This window comes from Phocoena phocoena, chromosome 11 (assembly GCF_963924675.1).
Source record: "Phocoena phocoena chromosome 11, mPhoPho1.1, whole genome shotgun sequence".
NCBI classification, from domain to species: Eukaryota; Metazoa; Chordata; class Mammalia; order Artiodactyla; family Phocoenidae; genus Phocoena; species Phocoena phocoena.
The window spans coordinates 62,489,687-62,512,574 of record NC_089229.1 but is presented as its reverse complement, the minus strand read 5'-3'; the positions used below and the strand labels follow the sequence as shown (position 1 = coordinate 62,512,574).

Sequence of the window (22,888 nt, the reverse complement as noted above, 5' to 3'; positions counted from 1 at the left end):
AAATGTTTGTGGAACTAAACAGAAGGAACATTTAGAATTTAGAAATATTTCCTTTCGTAAACATCTGTGAAGATGGAAGTGTCAGATAATGAAAAAAACAGATTACTCTACAGATTGGAGAGTGATTGGTCCTGGCAACTTGTCTCTACCTTCAATAGATCTTTTAATTTAGAGCTACTAAATCTCAAGAGACTGTGCACACACATTGATTCTCATCAGTATTATATTACAACATCAATATTAGCATTCCTCTTTACTTAATTTTTATTTTTAAATGAGACTACTGAATCTATTTTACAGAGTCAAATGCTACTACGAGGTTTGTAACAACAATAAAAATAAGCAGTGTCCTCTTCTTCCCCAGAGACAGCTTCTTTCAACTGTTTTAACTGTTTCTTCTGGCATTTACCTCTGTAGGTAAAAGATTAGAATTTTTCTCTCTTACACATTCTTCCCCCAGCCACCTGGACACCACACACTCCCCTTCCCTTTACCCCTTCCTTCCCATCTCCCATCTCATACTCATTGTGGGCTGTCTGTTCAATGTACTACTTTTGTTGTTGCTAAGTCAGCATTCAGTGTTTGCATTATTTTGATTATGTAAATATTATTCACAGCTAAGTCACTTGGTTTACTAGGATTACATTTCCTTTCTTTCTTTCTCTCTCTTTTTTTTTTTACAGTTAATCCATTGTTTTATTATTATGTTTATAGAGACAACTCTTGATGCTGTCTCTTCCTGAACTGATTGTTTCTTTGTCCTGCTACAGGCCTTTATTATCATTCTGGTGGTGTTTTAGGAAGGAGTGGGGATAGATAGATGTGTTATTCTTCCGTGTTTAATCAGGATTCTTTATCCTAACGTTTCTATTTAAGGATTGTTCAAAACTTGTACCAAGATCATTTCTATCAATCTAAAAGATCTCAAAGACGTCAGTACCTTATTTGCTGGTTGTTCACCAACAAGCTGATCAAATGGTCTCTACCACAGCCTGATTAAAGTGTTGAAACTGGGGGGCCTCCCTCCTTTGGGTGGTTCTGAGAACGAGCCCTGCCTCAGCTCTGTTTTGCAACTCTCCGCTATTTAAAACTGCCCTTGAAGTTCAACGGTGGCATCTTCTCTTGGACCCACATCCTTTGCTTTAGGACATTACTGCAGCTTCTGTTTTTCATGGCATTGATGTACACATTCCATTCTGTCTTCGTGTATTTGAGATCATTTGTGACCTTTGTGCATTTGTTTTTCTTCCTTCATCCATTGACTTTGTCCTACTGTCTTTCACTTCATTTAATTGTGTTTGTCTTCTGCTTCAGAATAGGATCTCGCCTTTTATATATTCCTTCCTGGGCTAGGTTCCCACATTATTTTTCCCCTGGGCCCTTACCTGCTGCCCTTTTAGGGGTAAGACGTGTCAGCTTACGATTACGCTTACGTGTTGGCATTTTCTAGCTTGTCTTGGTAAGAAGTGCTGGTGGCCCAAAGCTTCTTTCCAAACTTGGATTCCTTTTGTGGTTGCTGCCTATTTTGCTGCAGGGTATTTACTCACCAGTGTTCCAGTGTATGTACATATGCGGCACTTGCCAGTTGTTCCCCACCCCTTTCGTCCCAGGTCTTCTGAGTTCAGTCCTGCCTTTGAGATTGTGCAAATGTGTATATAACCGAGTGAAAATGAAAGAAAAGAGAGCCTTGTAAGTTTTATCCTCTCTCTCTAAAGACTCTGATAACTGCTCTCAAGGATAGTCTGTGATCCTGTTATTCTTACAGACCTCATGTAATTGTATGAAAATTGTGAGAGGCACAAATTTTTGCATAAAATATTTGCGGCTTAGAGATACACAAATAAGCAGCCTTCTCAGATTAACAGTTAACCATATCCTTTAAGTTGGTATCTCTTCACTTTTGTCTTTGTTTTTCCCAGCCACCCACTCCCATTGGTGGAAGTGAGGAGACAGAAAAGATCTTAATTTCTTTATTTTAACTAAAATTTTGGGTGCTTGCAGTGTAATACCCAGAGCTAATTACTGCAGGAGATAAAAGATGAATTAAGACCAGCCTCTGACCTCAAGTTTATTTATACTATAAAATAGGAAAGATAGGTGTACAAATGAGAATCATAAAAGATAGAGTGAAATAGGGGCTTCCCTGGTGGCGCAGTGGTTGAGAGTCTGCCTGCCGATGCAGGGGACACGGGTTCGTGCCCCGGTCCGGGAAGATCCCACATGCCGCGGAGCAGCTGGGCCCGTGAGCCCTGGCCGCTGAGCCTGCGCGTCCAGAGCCTGTGCTCTGCAACGGGAGAGGCCACAACAGTGAGAGGCCCGCGTACCGCAAAAAAAAAGGTAGAGTGAAATAAGCACTGTAAGAAAGTTCTAAACAAAATATTATGGAAATTGAAAGGGATGTGAACCTAAAACTAGCTACTGAAATCAAGAACAGCATTTTGGAATGCTGTAGAACATTCCCAACCATATAAATGTTAAGTAGACAGAGTGCCTCTTTGTGTGCTTGGGGTGGGATCGATTGTATTTTCTCTATCACGTTTTGATTTAAAAGTTCCTTCCCAAGTGAGGATCACAGAATAATGGAAAGAACATGGAATTTTTTATTCCAGTCCCAGTTCTGCCCTTTCATTAGCTAGGTTTGGACACTTGTATAGTTGCTATGAACTGGAGCACGCATTGCAATCTTATCTGTACCCACATGCCTCATTGGAAGGAAGTCCGCTGTCTTTTGGGGCTCCTCTTTCCTCTTGAATTGTCCAAGAACCCCCTGGGATATAGGTAGTGCAGGAGGAGAGGTGGTCAGTGTAGCTTCCACACCCAAATGGGAAGAACCCCATAGTCTGCTGCTGCTCCTCAGTGCCTCGTGGGGCGCTACTGAAAACCGATCCTCACCTTGTGACCAGCAATGCTGTCCCACTGCTAACCCTGGGTCCTGCATCAGTCACTCTGAGGAAGGAGCCCACTCTGCTCGGCTCAGCCAAGGTACCCCACTTGGATTCTCAGGGCAAAGCTCTAAGTATTGTGTTCTTTTAGTCCACACACAGCCATTTTCCTGATGCCAAGTGGCCCAGGAAGCTTCAGATTTACCCTAGGCAGATGGCCCCTTTCCAGACTGTGAATGTGGACTCTTTCTTTCCTCCCTTCCCCCAGGCAGCGAGGCAGGTTAATCACCCATCCGTCTGAGGAAAACTCTCCTCAGTGAGCTCCCAGGGAAGAGTCTCTGAGTGATTCAAGGTACCTTCACCCAGGGTGGAGGGTGGAGTTGGGAGTGGAAGCTCTGTTTATAATGATTCAAGGTGATTATGGACACACTCTCACTGTAGAAAAACAGATTTAATCTGGTGTAGGTGTCCTGCCTCCTTTATGGTATCTATCAGATGGTGTTATTGCAAAGGTAAAATGAGATGGTGTTGTGAGTTTAAAGAGCCTGTATTTTCACTGATAACTGTATTATCATTGTTATTCTGTCATTCCCTTTCTAAAGCCCTTTAAAGGCCGCTGATTGGTTAAGGAGAAGTGACCTGACCCTGCTTTTCTTCTATGGCCTCATTTTGTCTCACTCCACCTCTTTCACTGTGCTTCAGCCCCACCAGTCTTTCTTAGACTTGTCAAGGCTTTTCTCCCTCACGGGACTTATACAAATACCTCGTTGCTGTGTAAAGTAGCCCTCCCCACACCCCCACCCCCACACTGAAGCCCGCATCAGCCTATCCTTTTAACAGGCTCTTCCTGAAACTCTAGTACAAATTAAATTCCTCATTACGTGGGCTCAGAGATCTTTGTCTTTTTCCTTCTCAGCGCCGATCACGTTGTAAAAGATACACCTGACTGGGTGATCACTTATTTAATATATTTCTTCTCTGACACCAGCCCCCGAGACCAGTGACCATGTCTGCTTAAAAAGCTGAAGCATTATGTTCGCTGGTTCTCAGAGCACATCCTCCTTCCCTCTGTTACTCTTACAGGTGAAAATTCCTGTTTAATCATTGGCAGAGTTGAAAGATAAGAAGCCAAGGTTGGCTTTCCTCCATGTTTCTGATTTGGAGATTTTGCATGGTTTTGTACTAAAGATCAGCTTCTTTTCCAGGTTATCGTTGTTATTATGTTCAAACAGTAGAATCATGCAAGACTCTGATGTCTCTTTCTGCCAGAGAACCATAAATTGTGTACATGCTGACCATTGAGAAAGGAGGCTTTGTGTTGTAGAAGAAATGAAAATTTGTCTAAACTTATTGTTAATAAACACTAACATCATCACTATTTAAACATAATGGTGACCCCTAGTGGATATTCTGTATAACAGACTGAAAGATCCAGGAACTCCCAAACTGAAGTGGTCACTGTGTGTCGTGATCAGCGAGTAATTTTTTTCTTTGAATCTCAAGTATGTTTCACAATAGAATTTAGAAGTTTGGAAGAAGGCATGATTTATGAGGTTCACAGCTCTCCTTATAGCTGTCTCCTTACCTAACCTATATTTAGGGTCTTTTAAAATTACTTTGATTTTATACAGAGCTCTTTCAGTAAACAAAGTGGTAAAGAAATGGTAAAGTTCTCCAGAGTACCTCATCCCTACCTCATCCCAACTACTTAGGGGATTTTATATCCCCTCCAATCCGTATAATTGTATGTGAATAGCTTTTACGTGCACAATTGTAATTATAGACATAATATTTTGTGTTCTTTTATTACTGGAGACCTTTTCATGTGTCTGCATAGTCAACAGTTCTTCACTTTTCGTGGCGTATAATATGTATCTCATCATGTTGATACATAAGTTAATTCTGTCTTTGCTTTTAGCTTCTTACTGTGGTAATGAAACTGTGCACATCTTATTCAAAATATAGAAATCTCTACTTTTGGGCCCCAGGTAGTTCCTGAGATCTGGTTGGAGTGTGAAACCATGGCCAGGGAACGATTCATCTTTAAGCAGCAGCTTGCCTGCCCAGCTGACATTGGACATGCTGTTAAATAATGCCCTGCTGGGCCCCTATGTCCTCAGACCTCTTCCTCCTCTTTCAGGAGACCTGAGGTCCACGTTTCCTGCTTCCTTCTGTGATGAATTGGTGCCCTGGCAAGTAAGCTAAATAAGCAAGTAAGCATTCCAAGATTTTTTTAATCCAACCAGGACATAGTTTCCTCCTTCTCACCTCCATATATGCATTGAATTACCAGTTGCTTTGGGGGAAAGAAAAAGAAGACAATTGATTTTAGAAGATTGGAAAATCCTGCTCACAATGTCATAATTTATCTAGGAAACTGAAAACTGGGCATTATTTTAACTTATTTTGGTAAGAATCTGCTCTCTGTGGTATGGCCTTCAAATTAAGAAAATCCAATATCATTTTTATTTTCTTCTTTATACTTAACTGTTACCTTGATGTTCTATAATGAACATATATTATTTTTATATCCTGAGAAAGAGAACTTCTCTAAATTATGGAAACCCAGTAAAGCTGTGGAATAGTATACAAAACATCCAATCTCATCACCTAGAAATGATGACTATTAACGGTTTACTGTATTTGCTTTCCATTTTTTTCAATGCACATATAAAATATATCTGTCAGTCTTATGTTTTAAAAAATGAAACTCCAATACATGGAAATAAAAATTTATAAAATAAAATTCATAATAAATTGGAGAGTGATTATTAACAATCAAACAGATTAGCTACAGAGTTTCATCATTAAGCGTCCCTGTTATTCTTTCTTTCTTCCTTTCTCCCTTCCTTCCTAATATTTATATATTGATTGATTGATTGATTGATTTTTGGCTGCTTTGGTTCTTCATTACTGTGCATGGCTTTCTCTAGTTGCAACGAGCGGGGGCTACTCTTCATTGCAGTGTGTGAGATTCTCACTGAGGTGGCTTCTCTTGTTGCGGAGCACGGGCTCTAGGTGTGCGGGCTCAGTAGTTGTGGCACACGGGCTTAGTTGCTCTGCGGCATGTGGGATCTTCCTGGACCACGGCTCGAACCTGTGTCCCCTGCATTGGCAGGTGGGTTCTTAATCACTGCACCACCAGGGAAGCGCCCTCTTTATTTTTGGCTGCTTTGGGTCTTCGTTGCTGCATGTAGGCTTTCTCTAGTTGCAGCGAGCAGGGACTACTCTTTGTTGCTGTGTGCATGCTTCTCATTGTGGTGGCGTCCCTTGTTGCAGAGCACGGGCTCCAGGGTGCGCGGGCTTCAGTAGTTGAGGCGCGCGGGTTCAGTTGTTGTGGCTCGCGGGCTGTAGAGCGCAGGCTCAGTAGTTGTGGCGCACGGGCTTTTGCTCTGCGGCATGTGGGATCTTCCCGGACCAGGGCTCGAACCATGTCCCTTGCATTGGCAGGCGGATTCTTAGCCTCTATGCCACCAGGGAAGTCTTCCCTATTATACTTAAAGTATATTCCTAGGATTCAGTTCCTAGGAATTCATTTTATTCTTTTTTTGTTTCTTTTATGTCACCTCTCTTAAACCTGAACAAGTATATTAAACATTTGAACCAAGCTTGTTCTGTCAGAAATCCATGTTTTTGTGGCATTGTGCTTTGGGCACTCGAGGAATGCTTACTGAACAAACTTGTCAGCCACTTACTGAAACTGCAAGTTGACCTTTTGGTTTCATTTCTGGCAAGCTACCTTGAAATGTCTGTCATGATTTTAGACCCAAAGAGACCTGGTCTGCTTGGATGACTAAATACCCGAGGGGACCGAGAAAAACTTTGCAGAGCATCATACTAATGTTGCTTGGTGAATAGCGTGTTGTGAGGCTTTTTTTTTTTTTTGGTACCAGTTCAGTAGATCTCTTGGCTAAGTGTCATCTGACTCTCAATTCTCATCAGATGTCTGTATTTATGTTACATTTCCTTGTGGTTTGTTCTTTGATAACCTCTAGATAATCCTGAGTGGAGATGTTCGTTCTTTCTAATTCTTCCTCAAATTTATCAACTCCCAGTTCCCCTATCACCTCCCGATCATTTTTTGGTAAAATTTTTTATTTAGTCCACATTATCTTCTTTTTCCTAATTAATTACATTGCAAAATACAAAATAAAAGCACAGTGAGGGAGGAATCAGAAAAAATACATCAGACTTTTGTTTCCATCCGTTGTGAAATGAGAATCCATATTCCTTCTTTTTATCCTTTGGATTATTAACTATCTAATTTGAAAGTGCCATGTTTCTTAGCAGGGTAGTTTGGTTCATCCTAGCAAATCTGCTTACTTAATTAAAAAAAAAAGAAATCAGTGACAGGTAATTCAATTTTCAAAAAAACCCCAAAGTTAGCAGAAGGAAAGAAATCATAAAAATCAGATCAGAAATAAATGAAAAAGAAACGAAGATAACGATAGCAAAGATCAATAAAACTAAAAACTGGTTCTTTGAAAGGATAAACAAAATTGATAAACCATTAGCCAGACTCATCAAGAAAAAAAGGGAGAAGACTGAAATGAATAGAATTAGAAATGAAAAAGGAGAAGTAACAACTGACACTGCAGAAATACAAAAGATCATGAGAGATCACTACAAGCAACTCTATGCCAATAAAATGGACAACCTGGAAGAAATGGGCAAATTCTTAGAAAGGCACAACCTGCCAAGACTGAATCAGGAAGAAATAGAAAATATAAACAGACCAATCACAAGCACTGAAATTGAAACTGTGATTAAGAATCTTCCAACAAGCAAAAGCCCAGGACCAGATGGCTTCACAGGCGAATTCTATCAAACATTCAGAGAAGAGCTATCACCTATCCTTCTCAAACTCTTCCAAAATATAGCAGAGGGAGGAACACTCCCCAACTCATTCTACGAGGCCACCATCACCCTGATACCAAAACCAGACAAGGATGTCACAAAGAAAGAAAACTACAGGCCAATATCACTGATGAACATAGATGCAAAAATCCTCAACAAAATACTAGCAAACAGAATCTAACAGCATATTAAACGGATCATACACCATGATCAAGTGGGGTTTATTCCAGGAATGCAAGTATTCTTTAATATACGCAAAGCAATCAACGTGATGCACCATATTAACAAACTGAAGGAGAAAAACCATATGATCATCTCAATAGATGCAGAGAAAGCTTTTGACAAAATTCAACACCCATTTATGATACAAACCCTGCAGAAAGTAGGCATAGAGGCAACTTTCCTCAACATAATAAAGGCCATATATGACAAACCCACAGCCAACATCGTCCTCAATGGTGAAAAACTGAAAGCATTTCCACTAAGATCAGGAACAAGACAAGGTTGCCCACTCTCACCACTCTTATTCAACATAGTTTTGGAAGTTTTAGCCACAGCAATCAGAGAAGAAAAGGAAATAAAAGGAATTCAAATTGGAAAAGAAGAAGTAAAGCTGTCACTGTTTGCAGATGACATGATACTATACATAGAGAATCCTAAAGATGCTACCAGAAAACTACTAGAGCTAATCAATGAATTTGGTAAAGTAGCAGGATACAAAATTAATGCACAGAAATCTCTGGCATTCCTATACACTAAGGATGAAAAATCTGAAAGTGAAATCAAGAAAACACTCCCATTTACCATTGCAACAAAAAGAATAAATTATCTAGGAATAAACCTACCTAAGGAGACAAAAGACCTGTATGCAGAAAATTATAAGACACTGATGAAAGAAATTAAAGATGATACAAATAGATGGAGAGACATACCATGTTCTTGGATTGGAAGAATCAACATTGTGAAAATGACTCTACTACCCAAAGCAATCTACAGATTCAATGCAATCCCTATCAAACTACCACTGGCATTTTTCACAGAACTAGAACAAAAAATTTCACAATTTGTATGGAAACACAAAAGACCCCGAATAGCCAAAGCAATCTTGAGAACGAAAAACGGAGCTGGAGGAATCAGGCTTTCTGACTTCAGACTATACTACAAAGCTACAGTAATCAAGACAGTATGGTACTGGCACAAAAACAGATATATAGATCAATGGAACAGGACAGAAAACCCAGAGATAAACCCACGCACATATGGTCACCTTATCTTTGATAAAGGAGGCAGGAATGTACAGTGGAGAAAGGACAGCCTCTTCAATAAATGGTGCTGGGAAAACTGGACAGCTACATGTAAAAGTATGAGATTAGATCACTATCAAACTCTTAGAGGAAAACATAGGCAGGACACTCTATGACATAAATCACAGCAAGGTCCTTTCTGACCCACCTCCTAGAGTAATGGAAATAAAAACAAAAATAAACAAATGGGACCTAATGAAACTTAAAATCTTTTGCACAGCAAAGAAAACCATAAACAAGACCAAAAGACAACCCTCAGAATGGGAGAAAATATTTGCAAATGAAGCAACTGACAAAGGATTAATCTCCAAAATTTATAAGCAGCTCATGCAGCTTAATAACAAAAAAAACAAACTACCCAATCCAAAAATGGGCAGAAGACCTAAATAGACATTTCTCTAAAGAAGGTATACAGACTGCCAACAAACACATGAAAGAATGCTCAGCATCACTAATCATTAGAGAAATGCAAATCAAAACTACAATGAGATATCATCTCACACCAGTCAGAATGGCCATCATCAAAAAATCTAGAAACAATAAATGCTGGAGAGGGTGTGGAGAAAAGGGAACCCTCTTACACTGTTGGTGGGAATGTAAATTGATACAGCCACTGTGGAGAACAGTATGGAGTTTCCTTAAAAACTACAAATAGAACTACCATATGACCCAGCGATCCCACTACTGGGCATATACCCTGAGAAAACCATAATTCAAAAAGAGTCATGTACCAAAATGTTCATTGCAGCTCTATTTACAATAGCCCAGAGATGGAAACAACCTAAGTGTCCATCATCGGATGAATGGATAAAGAAGATGTGGCACATATATACAATGGAATATTACTCAGCCATAAAAAGAAACGAAATTGAACTATTTGTAATGAGGTGGATAGACCTAGAGTCTGTCATACAGAGTGAAGTAAGTCAGAAAGAGAGAGACAAATACCGTATGCTAACACATATATATGGAATTTAAGACAAAAAAATGTCATGAAAAACCTAGGGGTGAAACAGGAATAAAGACACAGACTTACTAGAGAATGGACTTGAGGCTATGGGGAGGGGGAAGGGTAAACTGTGACAGTGAGAGAGAGGCATGGACATATATACATTACCAAACGTAAGGTAGATAGCTAGTGGGAAGCAGCCGCATAGAACAGGGAGATCAGCTCGGTGCTTTGTGACCGCTTGGAGGGGTGGGATAGGGAGGGTGGGAGGGAGGGAGATGCAAGTGGGAAGAGGTATGGGAACATATGTATATGTATAACTGATTCATTTTGTTGTGAAGCTGGAACTAACATACCATTGTAAAGCAATTATACTCCAATAAAGATGTTAAAATGAAAAAAAAAAAAAAAAAGAAATCAGTGACAGGTAATTCAATTTTATATTCACTATAACCCTCCAAAAAGGAATACAAAGCTAGTGTTTTAAAATGGGTGCTTTATCTGTTTAAGTCAAACCATTTACTCTGTGCATGTTTACAGACAAAGTAGTTCATGTGTGCTAATCTGATTTCCTTCCTGTATGTATCATCTGACCGTACAAATAAAAATAGCCCCTTTCTATTTTTTGTTCTCTAAAGTTAATTGAAATAGGTTTTAAATAATTTCTCTAGTGAATGGCTGAAAACTTTATTTGGAGGGGCTTTCTGCATTATCTTTCACATGAAGGGAGATGATTTTAAAAAATTAACTCCTGATTGTAAATCCTGAAGCATTTAGATGCTCCTAAACTAAATTATTAATTCTGATTGCTTTCCTCTTAAGAGCCTTGGGAGAATTTTCATAACCTTTTCAGGTTGAGAACCTGTGGAGTTAGACCTGGTTTGAATCCTGGCTCTGCCATCCCCTGGCTCTGTAACCCTAATCCATGTCTCTCTTTTCTTTTCCATAAAAAGTTGAGAGTGATAGTTCTGGCTTTGTAGGGTTGTTGTGAGGAATAAATAAGACAAAAATTCACAGTTCCTCGCACAAAGCAAACACTTAAATGTTAGCTTTTATTATGATGATTTTTTTAACATCTTTATTGGAGTATAATTGCTTTATAATGGTGTGTGTGTGTGTTGTTGTTGTTGTTGTTTTTGCGGTACGTGGGCCTCTCACTGTTGTGGCCTCTCCCGTTGCGGAGCACAGGCTCCGGACGCGCAGGCTCAGCGGCCATGGCTCACAGGCCCAGCTGCTCCGCGGCATGTGGGATCTTCCCAGACCAGGGCACGAACCTGTGTCCCCTGCATTGGCAGGTGGACTCTCAACCACTGCGCCACCAGGGAAGCCCTAAAATGGTGTGTTAGTTTCTGCTGTATAACAAAGTGAATCAGCTATACGTAAACATATATCCCCATATCTGCTCTCTCTTGCGTCTCCCTCCCACCCTCCCTATCCCACGCCTCTAGGTGGTCACAAAGCACCCACCTGATCTCCCAGCGCTATGTGGCTGCTTCCCACTAGCTATCTATTTTACATTTGGTAGCGTATATATGTCCATGCCACTCTCTCACTTTGTCCCAGCTTCCCCTTCCCGGTGTCCTCAACTCCATTCTCTACGTCTGCGTCTTTATTCATGTCCTGCCCCTAGGTTCTTCAGAACCTTTTTTTTTTAGATTGCATATATATGTGTTAGCATACGGTATTTTTCTCTTTCTGACTTACTTCACTCTGTATGACAGTCTGTAGGTCCATCTACCTCACTACAAATAACTCAATTTCGTTTCTTTTTGAAGCTGAGTAACATGGCATTGTATATATGTACCACATATTCTTTATCCATTCATCTGTCGATGGACACTTAGGTTGCTTCCATGTCCTGGCTATTGAAAATAGAGCTGCAGTGAACATTGTGGTACATGACTCTTTTTGAATTATGGTTTTCTCAGGGTATATGCCCAGTAATGGGACTGCTGGGTCATATGGTAGTTCTGATTTTAGTTTTTTAAGGAAACTCCATACTGTTCTCCATAGTGGCTGTATCAATTTACATTCCCACCAACAGTGCAAGAGGGTTCCTTTTCTCCAAACTCTCTCCAGCATTTATTGTTTGTAGATTTTTTGATGATGGCCATTCTGACTGGTGTGAGATGATACCTCATTGTAGTTTTGATTTGCATTTCTCTAATGATTAGTGATATTGAGCATCCTTTCATGTGTTTGTTGGCAATCTGTATATCTTCTTTGGAGAAATGTCTATTTAGTTCTTCTGCCCATTTTTGGATTGGGTTGTTTGTTTTTTTGATATTGAGCTGTACGAACTGCTTGTAAATTTTGGAGATTAATCCTTTGTCAGTTGCTTCATTTGCAAATATTTCTCCCATTCCAAGGGTTGTCTATTCATCTTGTTTATGTTTTCCTTTGCTGCGCAAAAGCTTTCAAGTTTCATTAGGTCCCATTTGTTTATTTTTGTTTTTATTTCCATTTCTCTAGGAGGTGGGTCAAAAAGGATCTTGCTGTGATTTATGTCATAGAGTGTTCTCCCTATGTTTTCCTCTAAGAGTTTGATAGTTTCTGGCCTTACATTTAGGTCTTTAATCCATTTTGAGTTTATCTTTGTGTATGGTGTTAGGGAGTGTTCTAATTTCATTGTTTTACATGTAGCTGTCCAATTTTCCCAGCATCACTTATTGAAGAGAATGTCTTTTCTCCACTGTATATTCTTGCCTCCTTTATCAAAACTAAGGTGACCATATGTGTGTGGGTTTATCTCTGGGCTTTCTATCCTGTTTCATTGATCTATATTTCTGTTTTTGTGCCAGTACCATGCTGTCTTGATTACTGTAGCTTTGTAGTATAGTCTGAAGTCAGGGAGCCTGATTCCTCCAGCTCCGTTTTTCTTTCTCAAGATTGCTTTGGCTATTCGGGGTCTTTTGTGTTTCCATACAAATTGTGAAATTTTTTGTTTTAGTTCTGTGGAAAATGCCATTGGTAGTTTGATAGGGATTGCCTTGACTCTGTAGATTGCTTTGGGTAGTATAGTCATTTTCACAATGTTGATTCTTCCAATCCAAGAACATGGTATATATCTCTCCATCTGTTTGTATCATCTTTAATTTCTTTCATCAGTGTCTTATAGTTTTCTGCATACAGGTCTTTTGTCTCCTTGGGTAGGTTTATTCCTAGGTATTTTATTCTTTTTGTTGCAGTGGTAAATGGGAGTGTTCCCTTAATTTCTCTTTAAGATTTTTCATCATTAGTGTATAGGAATGTGAGACATTTGTGTGCATTAATTTTGTATCCTGCTACTTTACCAAATTCATTGATTAGCTCTAGTATTTTTCTGGTGGCATCTTTCGGATTCTCTATGTATAGTGTCATGTCATCTGCAAACAGTGACAGTTTTACTTCTTCCTTTCCGATTTGGATTCCTTTTATTTCGTTTTCTACTCTGATTGCTGCGGCTAAAACTTCCAAAACTGTGTTGAATAATACTGGTGAGAGTGGACAACCTTGTCTTGTTCCTCATCTTAGAGGAAATGCTTTCAGTTTTTCACCATTGAGAACGATGTTGGCTGTGGTTTTGTCATATGAGGCCTTTATTACATTGAGGTAGGTTCCCTCTGTGCCTACTTTCTGGAGATTTTCTATTATAAATGGGTGTTGAATTTTGTCGAAAGCTTTCAATGATCTGTCCATTGGTGAAAGTGGGGTGTTAAAATCCCCTACTATGATTGTGTTACTGTCGATTTCCCCTTTTATGGCTGTTAGCATTTGCCTTTTGTATTGAGGTGCTCCTATGTTGGGTGCATAAATATTTAGAATTGTTATATTTACTTCTTGGATCGATCCCTTGATCATTATGTAGTGTCCTTCTTTGTCTCTTGTAATACTCTTTATTTTAAAGTCTATTTCGTGTGATATGAGAATTGCTACTCCAGCTTTCTTTTAATTTCCATTTGCATGGAATATCTTTTTCCATCCCCTCACTTTCAGTCTGTACGTGTCCCTAGGTCTGAAGTGGGTCTCTTGGAGACAGCATATATACAGGTCTTGTTTTTGTACCCGTTCAGCTAGTTTGCGTCTTTTAGTGGGAGCATTTAATCCATTTACATGTAAGGTAATTATCGATATGTATGTTCCTATTACCATTTTCTTAATTGTTTTGGGTTTGTTATTGTAGGTGTTTTCCTTCTCTTGTGTTTCCTGCCTAGGGAAGTTCCTTTAGTATTTGTTGTAAAGCTGGTTTGGTGGTGCTGAATTCTCTTAGCTTTTGCTTGTCTGTAAAGGTTTTAATTTCTCCATTGAATCTGAATGAGATCCTCGCTGGGTAAAGTAAATTGGTTGTAGGTTTTTCTCTTTCATCACTCTCAATATGTCCAGCTACTCCCTTCTGTATTGCAGTTTCTGCTGAGAGATCAGCTGTTAACCTTATGAGGATTCCCTTGTATGTTGTTTGTTGCTTTTACCTTGCTGCTTTTAATATTTTTTCTTTATATTTAATTACTGATAGTTTGATTAATATGTGTCTAGGCGTGTTCCTCCTTGGATTTATCCTGTATGGGACTCTCTGTGCTTCCTGGACTTGATTGACTGTCTCCTTTCCCATATTAGGGGTGTTTTCAACTATAATCTCTTCAAATATTTTCTCTGTCCCTCTTTTTTCTCTTCTTCTTCTGGGACACCTATAATTCGAATGTTGGTACATTTAATGTTGTCCCAGAGGTCTCTGAGACTGTCCTCAATTCTTTTCATTCTTTTTTCTTTATTCTGCTCTGCAGTAGTTATTTCCACTATTTTATCTTCCAGGTCACTTATCCGTTCTTCTGCCTCAGTTATTCTGCTATTGATATCCTTCTAGAGAATTTTTAATTCCATTTATTGTGTTGTTCATCATTGTTTGTTTGCTCTTTAGTTCTTCTAGGTCCTTGTTAAACGTTTCTTGTATTTTCTCCATTCTATTTCCAAGATTTTGAATAATCTTTACTGTCATTACTCTGAATTCTTTTTCAGGTAGACTGCCTATTTCCTCTTCATTTGTTTGGTCTGGTGGGTGTTTACTTTGCTCCTTCATCTGCCGCGTATTTCTCTGTCTTCTCATTTTGCTTAACTTACTGTGTTTGGGGTCTCCTTTTTGCAGGCTGCAGGTTCATAGTTCTCTTTTTTTTGGTGTCTGCTCCCCGTGGGTAAGGATGGTTCAGTGGGTTGTGTAGGCTTCCTTGTGAAGGGGACTGGTGCCTGTGTTCTGGTGGATGAGGCTGGATCTTGTCTTTCTGGTAGGCAGGACCACGTCCGGTGGTGTGTTTTGGGGTGTCTGTGAACTTACTGTGGTTTTAGCAGCCTCTCTGCTAATGAGTGGGGTTGTGTTCCTGTCTTGCTAGTTGTTTGGCATAGGGTGTCCAGCAGTGTAGCTTGCTGGTCGTTGAGTGGAGCTGGGTCTTAACATTGAGATGGAGATCTCTGGGAGAGCTTTCACCATTTGATATTGCATGGGGCTGGGAGATCTCTGGTGGACCAATGTCCTGAACTTGCCTCTCCCACCTCAGAGGCACAGCCCTGACGCCTGGCTGGAGCACCAAGAGCCTGGCATCCACATGACTCAGAAGAAAAGGGAGGGAGGAAGGGAGGAAGGAAGGAAGGGAGTGGGGCGAGGGAGGGAGGGAAGAAAGAATAAAATAAAGTTATTAAAATAAAAAGTATATTATTAAAAATAAAAAAGTAATTCAAAAAAAGAAAGAGAGCAACCAAACAAAAAAACAAATCCACCAGTGATAACAAGTGCTAAAAACTATAGTAAAAAACAAACAAACAAACAAAACGGATAGACAGAACCCTAGGACAAATGGTAAAGGCTAAGCTATGGAGACAAAATCACAGAAAGAAGCATACACATACACAGTCACAAAAGGAGAAAAAGGAAAAATATATATATTAAAAAAAAAAAGAGAGCAACCAAATCAATAAATAAATCTATCAATGATAATAAGCTCTATGTACTAAACTAAGATAAACATGAAACCAGAAACAGATGCAGAAAGCAAACCCCAAGTCTACAGTTGTTCCCAAAGTCCACCCCCTCAATTTTGGGATGATTCGTTGTCTATTCAGGTATTCCACAGATGCAGGGTACATCAGGTTGACTGTGGAGACTTAATCCGCTGCTCCTGAGGCTGCTGGGAGAGATTTCCCTTTCTCTTCTTTGTTCGCACAGCTCCTGTGGTTCAGCTTTGGATTTGGCCCCGCCTCTGCGTGTAGGTTGTCTGAGGGCGTGTGTTCTTCGCTCAGACAGGACAGGGTTAAAGGAGCAGCTGACTCGGGGGCTCTGGCTCACTCAGGCCGGGGGGGGAGGGAGGGGTGCGGATGCGGGGCGAGCCTTCATTGGCAGAGGCCGGAGTGACGTCAGGCGCGCTGTGCGTTCTCCTGGGGAAGTTGTCCCTGGATCATGGGACTCTGGCAGTGGCAGCTGCACAGGCTCCAGGAGGGGAGGTGTGGATAGTGACCTGTGCTTGCACACAGGCTTCTTGGTGGCTGCAGCAGCAGTCTTAGCGTTTCATGCCCGTCTCTGGTGTCCACACTGGTAGCCGCGGCTCACGCCCGTCTCTGGAGCTCATTTAGGCGGTGCTCTGAATCCCCTCTCCTCGCGCATCCCGAAAGCATGGTCTCTTGCCTCTTAGGCAGGTCCAGACTTTTTCTCGGACTCCCTCCCAGCTAGCTGTGGCACTCTAGCCCCGCTCAAGCTGTGTTCACGCAGCCAACCCCAGTCCTTTCCCTGGGATCCGACCGAAGCCCAAGCCTCAGCTCCCAGCCCCCGCCCACCCTGGCAGGTGAGCAAACAAGCCTCTCGGGCCTGGTGAGTGCTGGTTGGCACTGATCCTCCGTGCAGGAATCTCTCCGCTTTGCCCTCTGCACCCCTGTTGCTGCACTCTCCTCTGTGGCTCTGAAGCTCGCCCTGCCACCCCCCCATCTCCGCCAGTGAAGGGGCTGCCTAGTGTGTGTAAACTTTTCCTCCTTCACAGCTCCCTCCCCGAGGTGCAGGTCCCATCCCTATTCTTTTGTCTCTTTTTTTTTCTTTTGCCCTACCCAGATACGTGGGGAGTTTCTTGCATTTTGGGAAGTCTGAGGTCTTCTGCTAGCGTTCAGTAGGTGTTCTGTAGGAGCTGTTCCTCATGTAGGTGTATTTTTTATGTATTTGTGGGGAGGAAGGTGATCTCCACGTGTTACTCCTCCCCCATCTTGAAGCTATCAAGGTATCAGAGGACCATACAGTCTCTGTCACAACTACTCAACTCTGCCTTTATGGAGTGAAAGCAACCATAGGCTAACAGATGCATGTGGCTGTGTTCTGACAGAACTGTTTATAAGAAGAGACGTGGGCTATTAGTTTGTTGACCCGTGTTCTAGAGAAATAAGACTTAGCAAATGAAACAAGGTATGAATATATCAAGAATCAGTACAGGTCTTCTGGGAAATGGATTATCAATAGGATTTAGGTTGGTTAAAAACTTCCATTTATAACCCCAGACGTTACACTTAAAAGTCTCAGTGTTGAAATTGTTCTGCTCAGATGTTTTATAATAAAACTCTCAGCTACTAGGAACCATCAAAAATAAACATTTCTAGATCCATAAAAGCACTTTAATAGAGAGCACCCAAAATATACTATTCCTTGCCTTCTTAAAAACAGTATATAAGGGCTTCCCTGGTGGCGCAGTGGTTGAGAGTCCACCTGCCGATGCAGGGGCCGTGGGTTCGTGCCCCGGTCCAGGAAGATCCCGCATGCCGCGGAGCGGCTGGGGCCCGTGGGCCATGGCCGCTGGGCTTGCGCGTCCGGAGCCTGTGCTCCACGGCGGGAGAGGCCACAGCAATGAGAGGCCCGCGTACGCAAAAAAACACAAAAATAGTATATAAAAAAATAATCTTTTCTTAAAAAAGGAAACCTTTTTTATTACATCTTCTGACTTCGTGGGTCAGGAATTTGGGCAGGGCTCAGATGGGTGATTCTTATGCTCCACATGGTGTCACCTGGGGTCCGTCACTAAGTACTTTTCACCTGGTCTGTAAGGTCCAGGATGACTTCAATGACATGTCTGGTTTTTGGCAGAGGCAGATGGAAGGCTGGGCTCAGCTGGGACTGTGGACTAGAGGTCCTACACCTGGTTTCTCTAGCATGCTAACCGTTTTTTAAAATTGCTATGACTTTGTCGTTAAACATCTCAGTTCCTGTAGTACTGTGATTCCGTCAGCCTTTGCTGAGGTTTGTGGGGCTGTTGCTTGCACTCCCCAGACCCCACTGTCTTTCAGTCTGCTTTTTTCTTTTTGGGTTTCATAAGCCAATTCTTAGCTGTGGTCTGGAGCAATGCATTTGCTGGGTAGGTGACATCTTCCTATAGTGGGCACTTAATTTGCCGTGTGGAGGTACCCTTCTGGGCACAGCTAAATGATATTTAAGAAACTTAAAATACTCCTTAAAAGAAGAAGCAAACTCCTGCAATATGCGACAACATGGATGAACCTGGAGGACATGATACTGAGTGAATTAAGCCAATCATAGAAGGACAAATACTATATGATTCCACTCACATGAGGAATCTAAAATAGTCAAACTCATAGAAGCAGAGAGCAGAATGGTGGTTGCCAGGGGTTTGGGAGTGGGGGAAATGGGGAGTTGCTGCTACTCAGTGGGTAAAAAGTTTTAGTTACGCAGGATGAATAAGTTCCGGAGATCTGCTGTACGACACCATGCCTGTAGTTTACAATGCTGTACTGTACACTTACCAGTTTGTTAAAAGATTATGTGTCATGTTAAATATTCTTACCACAGTTTAAAAAAAAATATGACTTAGGAGCTAACACCATTTGGAAAAAAAGGCACTAAAATGTCTGAACTTAAAGTGTTTCTCTTCTGCTTATTTTACTGCTTATTTTCTCTGCCCCATATTCTTGGTAAAACAGTAAATGTTGGGAGGACAGAATATAGGGACAGGCCAGGGACTAGAAAGGAATAAGTTCAATGGTGATTCCAGTTGGAAGAGGGGCTAGTAAGATGTGACTTGAAGGTGTGGTTGCACAATAACCACCCTAGTTTTGTTTTAATGACGTTTACTTGGAGTAACTTATGATGGGGAGGCCAAAGCTCCGCAAGCTATTCTTTGTACAGCTATGCAGGATTAGGGGGTCATGTACACCCCACCCCACCTGCCATTCTCCCACTTGACCAGTCCTTGGAGTCTCTGGAATGGCCTTTTCGTTTACTTATATTTCCCATCGCCTGTTGACAGTTACAGCTCCAAGATGATGTTTTTTTAGCCTGGATGTCTTTGTATCTTTTTGACATACTTATGTTAAATAAAGCTCTCTGACCCTTTACTGGAGATGGGGTAATAGTACCTACCTCAAAGTTTGTGGAAATGCTGTAAAGTGCTCAGAAAACATCAACTATTATTGTCATCTGATAACCATCTTCCAAACTTCCTGTTTCAGAAACTGATTCAGCAGTACAGAAAGAACATAGAAACCAGACACCTGCTCCATCTGCAGCTCAAACTTCCGCTCCTTCTAAGTACCACCGAAGTCGATCTGGGGGAGCCAGGGATGAACGATACCGATCAGGTGAGAGGGAACTGAAAATTACCAGTGGAACAGTTTTTACTAACTGTAGTGTGAACTGTATATCCTGAGATATATGTTTGTTTTATTTTTTTTCCCTTGAAGTGCCAACAGGTGTATATTAACTAGTACCTGTTACGTGCCAGGTGTAGTAGATAACTCTTATTTGCTGGGGATACAGCCCCAAATAAGACATTTCTGCCCTCAAGGGCAGAAGAGGAGCCAGGCAAGTACAAAGGCACTGTGAATAAATAAGAAGGCAGAGGGATAGGGTCTCATGAGATGGTACTGGGAGAACTCAGTAGGCTCTGTTTGAAGAGACATGTCCTTCTGTGTTTGCCAGAGCTGTTGATTAGTCTCTTGACTGAGGGAGCTGGAACAAAAACTCAACAGTGAAATTTCAGATTGGTAAATTCTTAAACTTTATTTCTTCTCACCCAGGAAAAACCCATGGGAAAGGAAAAGGTGATGTGCTGTGGCTGGCAGTGGGGGCATGCTCCTGCCACACCATGTCCAGCACTGATGAGCAAAAATGAATCATAGACCCTCAGGGGGACGTGTGGCCTAGTGAGCTCATCCCATGCCCACCTGCTGTCCACTGCACTAGGATAGTCTCCGCAGCATGTTTATTGTTTTAAGAACTAGCAGAATTAAGCCAGAAGACTAACTGGAATGTTATTTTACTTTCTCCAGATTTTTGTCTCCCTTATACCAGTCAAGGTTACCTTATCCTTTTCTTGAATTGAAAAACAGGGTGTATATCAACCCTCTCAGAAACGGCTTTAGAGGATGGTTATTTTGTGAGCTGATATTATTAGATATATATTTTCACACACTGGAAGGAAGGAGGGAATGAGAAGTGTTCAGTCAGAAAGATAGAGGTTGCATGCCACAACAGAATTTCCCCTTGTACCAAACCTGGTGTTGAGTGATCAGAGGAGGCTTTCTCAGAGAATAAAACATCTGAACGATGTCATGGCAGCCAGACAGAGTTAGGGAAATAGCATCAGATAGTAAACCTGAAAGTAGTTCATTATGACTGAAACTTAGAAAGCAAGGGCCCAGAACGAGGTGGGAGATGAGGCTAGAAGGATGATCAGAGACTTGAGGAGTCTTGAATACCACTGAAAGATTTTCAGCAGAGCAGTAACACCGATTTGTAATCTGTTCTAGAAACTTGCGCCAGCTGCACAGGGCCTAACATACCTAAGAGGTAAATAAGTATTTTGGAGAAAGGAAGGAAAAAAAGTAGTATTAGTTAGGGAATGGATTAGAGGGAGGTAAGGCTAGATTTGGAAAAACATATCAGGAGCTCCTGTTTGTCACCAAGACCCCAGCCCGATTTCCCAGCACCTGGTGTTGCTTTTAGAGGCTGGGGCTCAGGTGCTGCAGGAGCAGCAGGTTCTAACCAGTCCAGAAGGGCTCTAGCCTGTACAGCTCTCATCCCTGGCCTTCGGGGAAGATTTTTGTTTTTTGTTTTAACTTTGACTTTCTCTTTGGTTTTACAGCAGATAACAAAAGGATTAGTAAGGAACCCCAAAGAGGATTCTCTATACTCTATGTCCAAGCTGATCACATAGAGAAAAAAGGCTTTAGCCAGCTGATTCAATAGTGTAAAACTTTGATGTACACCTACCAAAACCCAACTAGCCTTTTTTCTTTAATATCCTTATTTATTTGTTTGTTTGTTTGTTTGTTTGTTTATGGCTGCGTAGGGTCTTCGTTGCTGCGTGCAGGCTTTCTCTAGTTGTGGCGAGTGGGGGCTACTCTTTGTTGCAGTGAGCGGGCTTCTCGTTGTGGTGGCTTCTCTCTTGCGGAGCACGGGCTCTAGGCATGCGGGCTTCGGTAGTTGTGGCTTATGGGCTCTAGAGCACGGGCTCAGTAGTTGTGATGCACAGGCTTAGTTGCTCCACGGCATGTGGGATCTTCCCAGACCAGAGATCGAACCCGTGTTCCCTGCATTGGCAGGCGGATTCTTAACCACTGCGCCACCAGGGAAGCCCCAACTATCTTTTATACTAATTCTTTCAGATTTACCCCCAATATTAGAAAGTATAGTCTGTGAATCAAACACTGGTTAGCAGGCTGTGGTTAGGTGCAGGGGTATTGAAGAGGGTTTAATAGTTGGGTCTCGGTTATTTGTCTCACTAGGACTTTTTTTTTTAGGGTAGTAGTGAGGAGAAGGCCAGAGAGTAGGTAAAGTAGGGAACAGAGGTGATTTTAAAACCCTGAAGGTATTGAAAGTTATGAGAGTTCTGCAATACTGTCATGAGAGGGGAACATGAAAGCGGAGGCCTGCAAGCATGAATTTTGGCTAAAAATCACATTTTTCCATGTTAGGGTGTGCCCAACTAAATAACAAGCTGAGCACACGCCGAGAATCCTGGCTTCGGTGAGTAGGAAGAAACCAACGGTAGCCGCAGAAGTAGAGCAAATAAGTTGTAGAAATCTATGGGACTGGAACTTTGCCTCTTTGCCACTCCATTCATAGGAAGGGTTATGTTTACATGTCACATGCAAAAATAGCTTAAGAATGGAGGGTATGTTTAGAAAAAATTACAAGCATTCAGATTAAAGTGATGGGTACACAGAAAGGATTTAATATTGATTTCAGTGAATGTAACTTGAAAATCCTCTCTTATTTGGTGGAGGCTTATTAATATCTACAACATTTCAACTAATCATAATCAAATCTAAATAGACTTAGTGTTTCATGTTTCAGACATGGTGTAAAGAGCTTTTATTTATTCAGAGTTTAGATTATCTGCCCTTATTCTGTTCTTTGTGCTTAGCCAAGAGGGTCTGACATTTCAAATACACTAATTTAGTACCTCCTTTACCTGCCCATCAAAGCATGATACACACATGTGTTATGGTCACAAGTGTAGTCACAGTCAGTGCCTGAGATGGAAGGTCACTCTGACAACTTATTTAATGTTAATCTTTTGAGCAGTTAGCTCAAACAAAACAACAAAAACAAAAAAAGGGCTTTAAAGGAGCAGTTTTATCACCTTATTCAGCTCAAACATTCGTTCTGGAAAATGAAACCCAGCTTTCTGGTGCTCCTGGCAGAGATATCCAAAGTCAGCTGCGTCTGGGGACTGAACTTCGGAAGTGATTTCTCTATCGGAGATCAAGATGAATTGTATACTGCTGAATGAGTCAAATCCAGTGACAAGAGCTGCCTGTTCTTATCGATAAAGAGGCTTTGCTAACACAGGAACTGTGAACATCTCCTTTTGACACACGTGTATGGGCCAGGGCTTCTCATGTTAGGAAATAAATGGGTGGTTTGATTTGTTCTGTGGTCG

General features: G+C 41.3%; 1 protein-coding gene across 1 annotated transcript in view; it reads left to right on the top strand.

Annotated features, from left to right (window-relative positions):
* The window catches only part of DIP2B (disco interacting protein 2 homolog B), a 239,676-nt gene that overhangs the window by 125,050 nt on the left and 91,738 nt on the right, over nucleotides 1-22,888 (top strand). Inside the window, exon 3 of the mRNA XM_065887981.1 lies at nucleotides 19,452-19,580. Within this exon, the coding sequence (XP_065744053.1) occupies nucleotides 19,452-19,580 (129 nt within the window). The remainder of the gene's footprint in view (nucleotides 1-19,451; nucleotides 19,581-22,888) is intronic.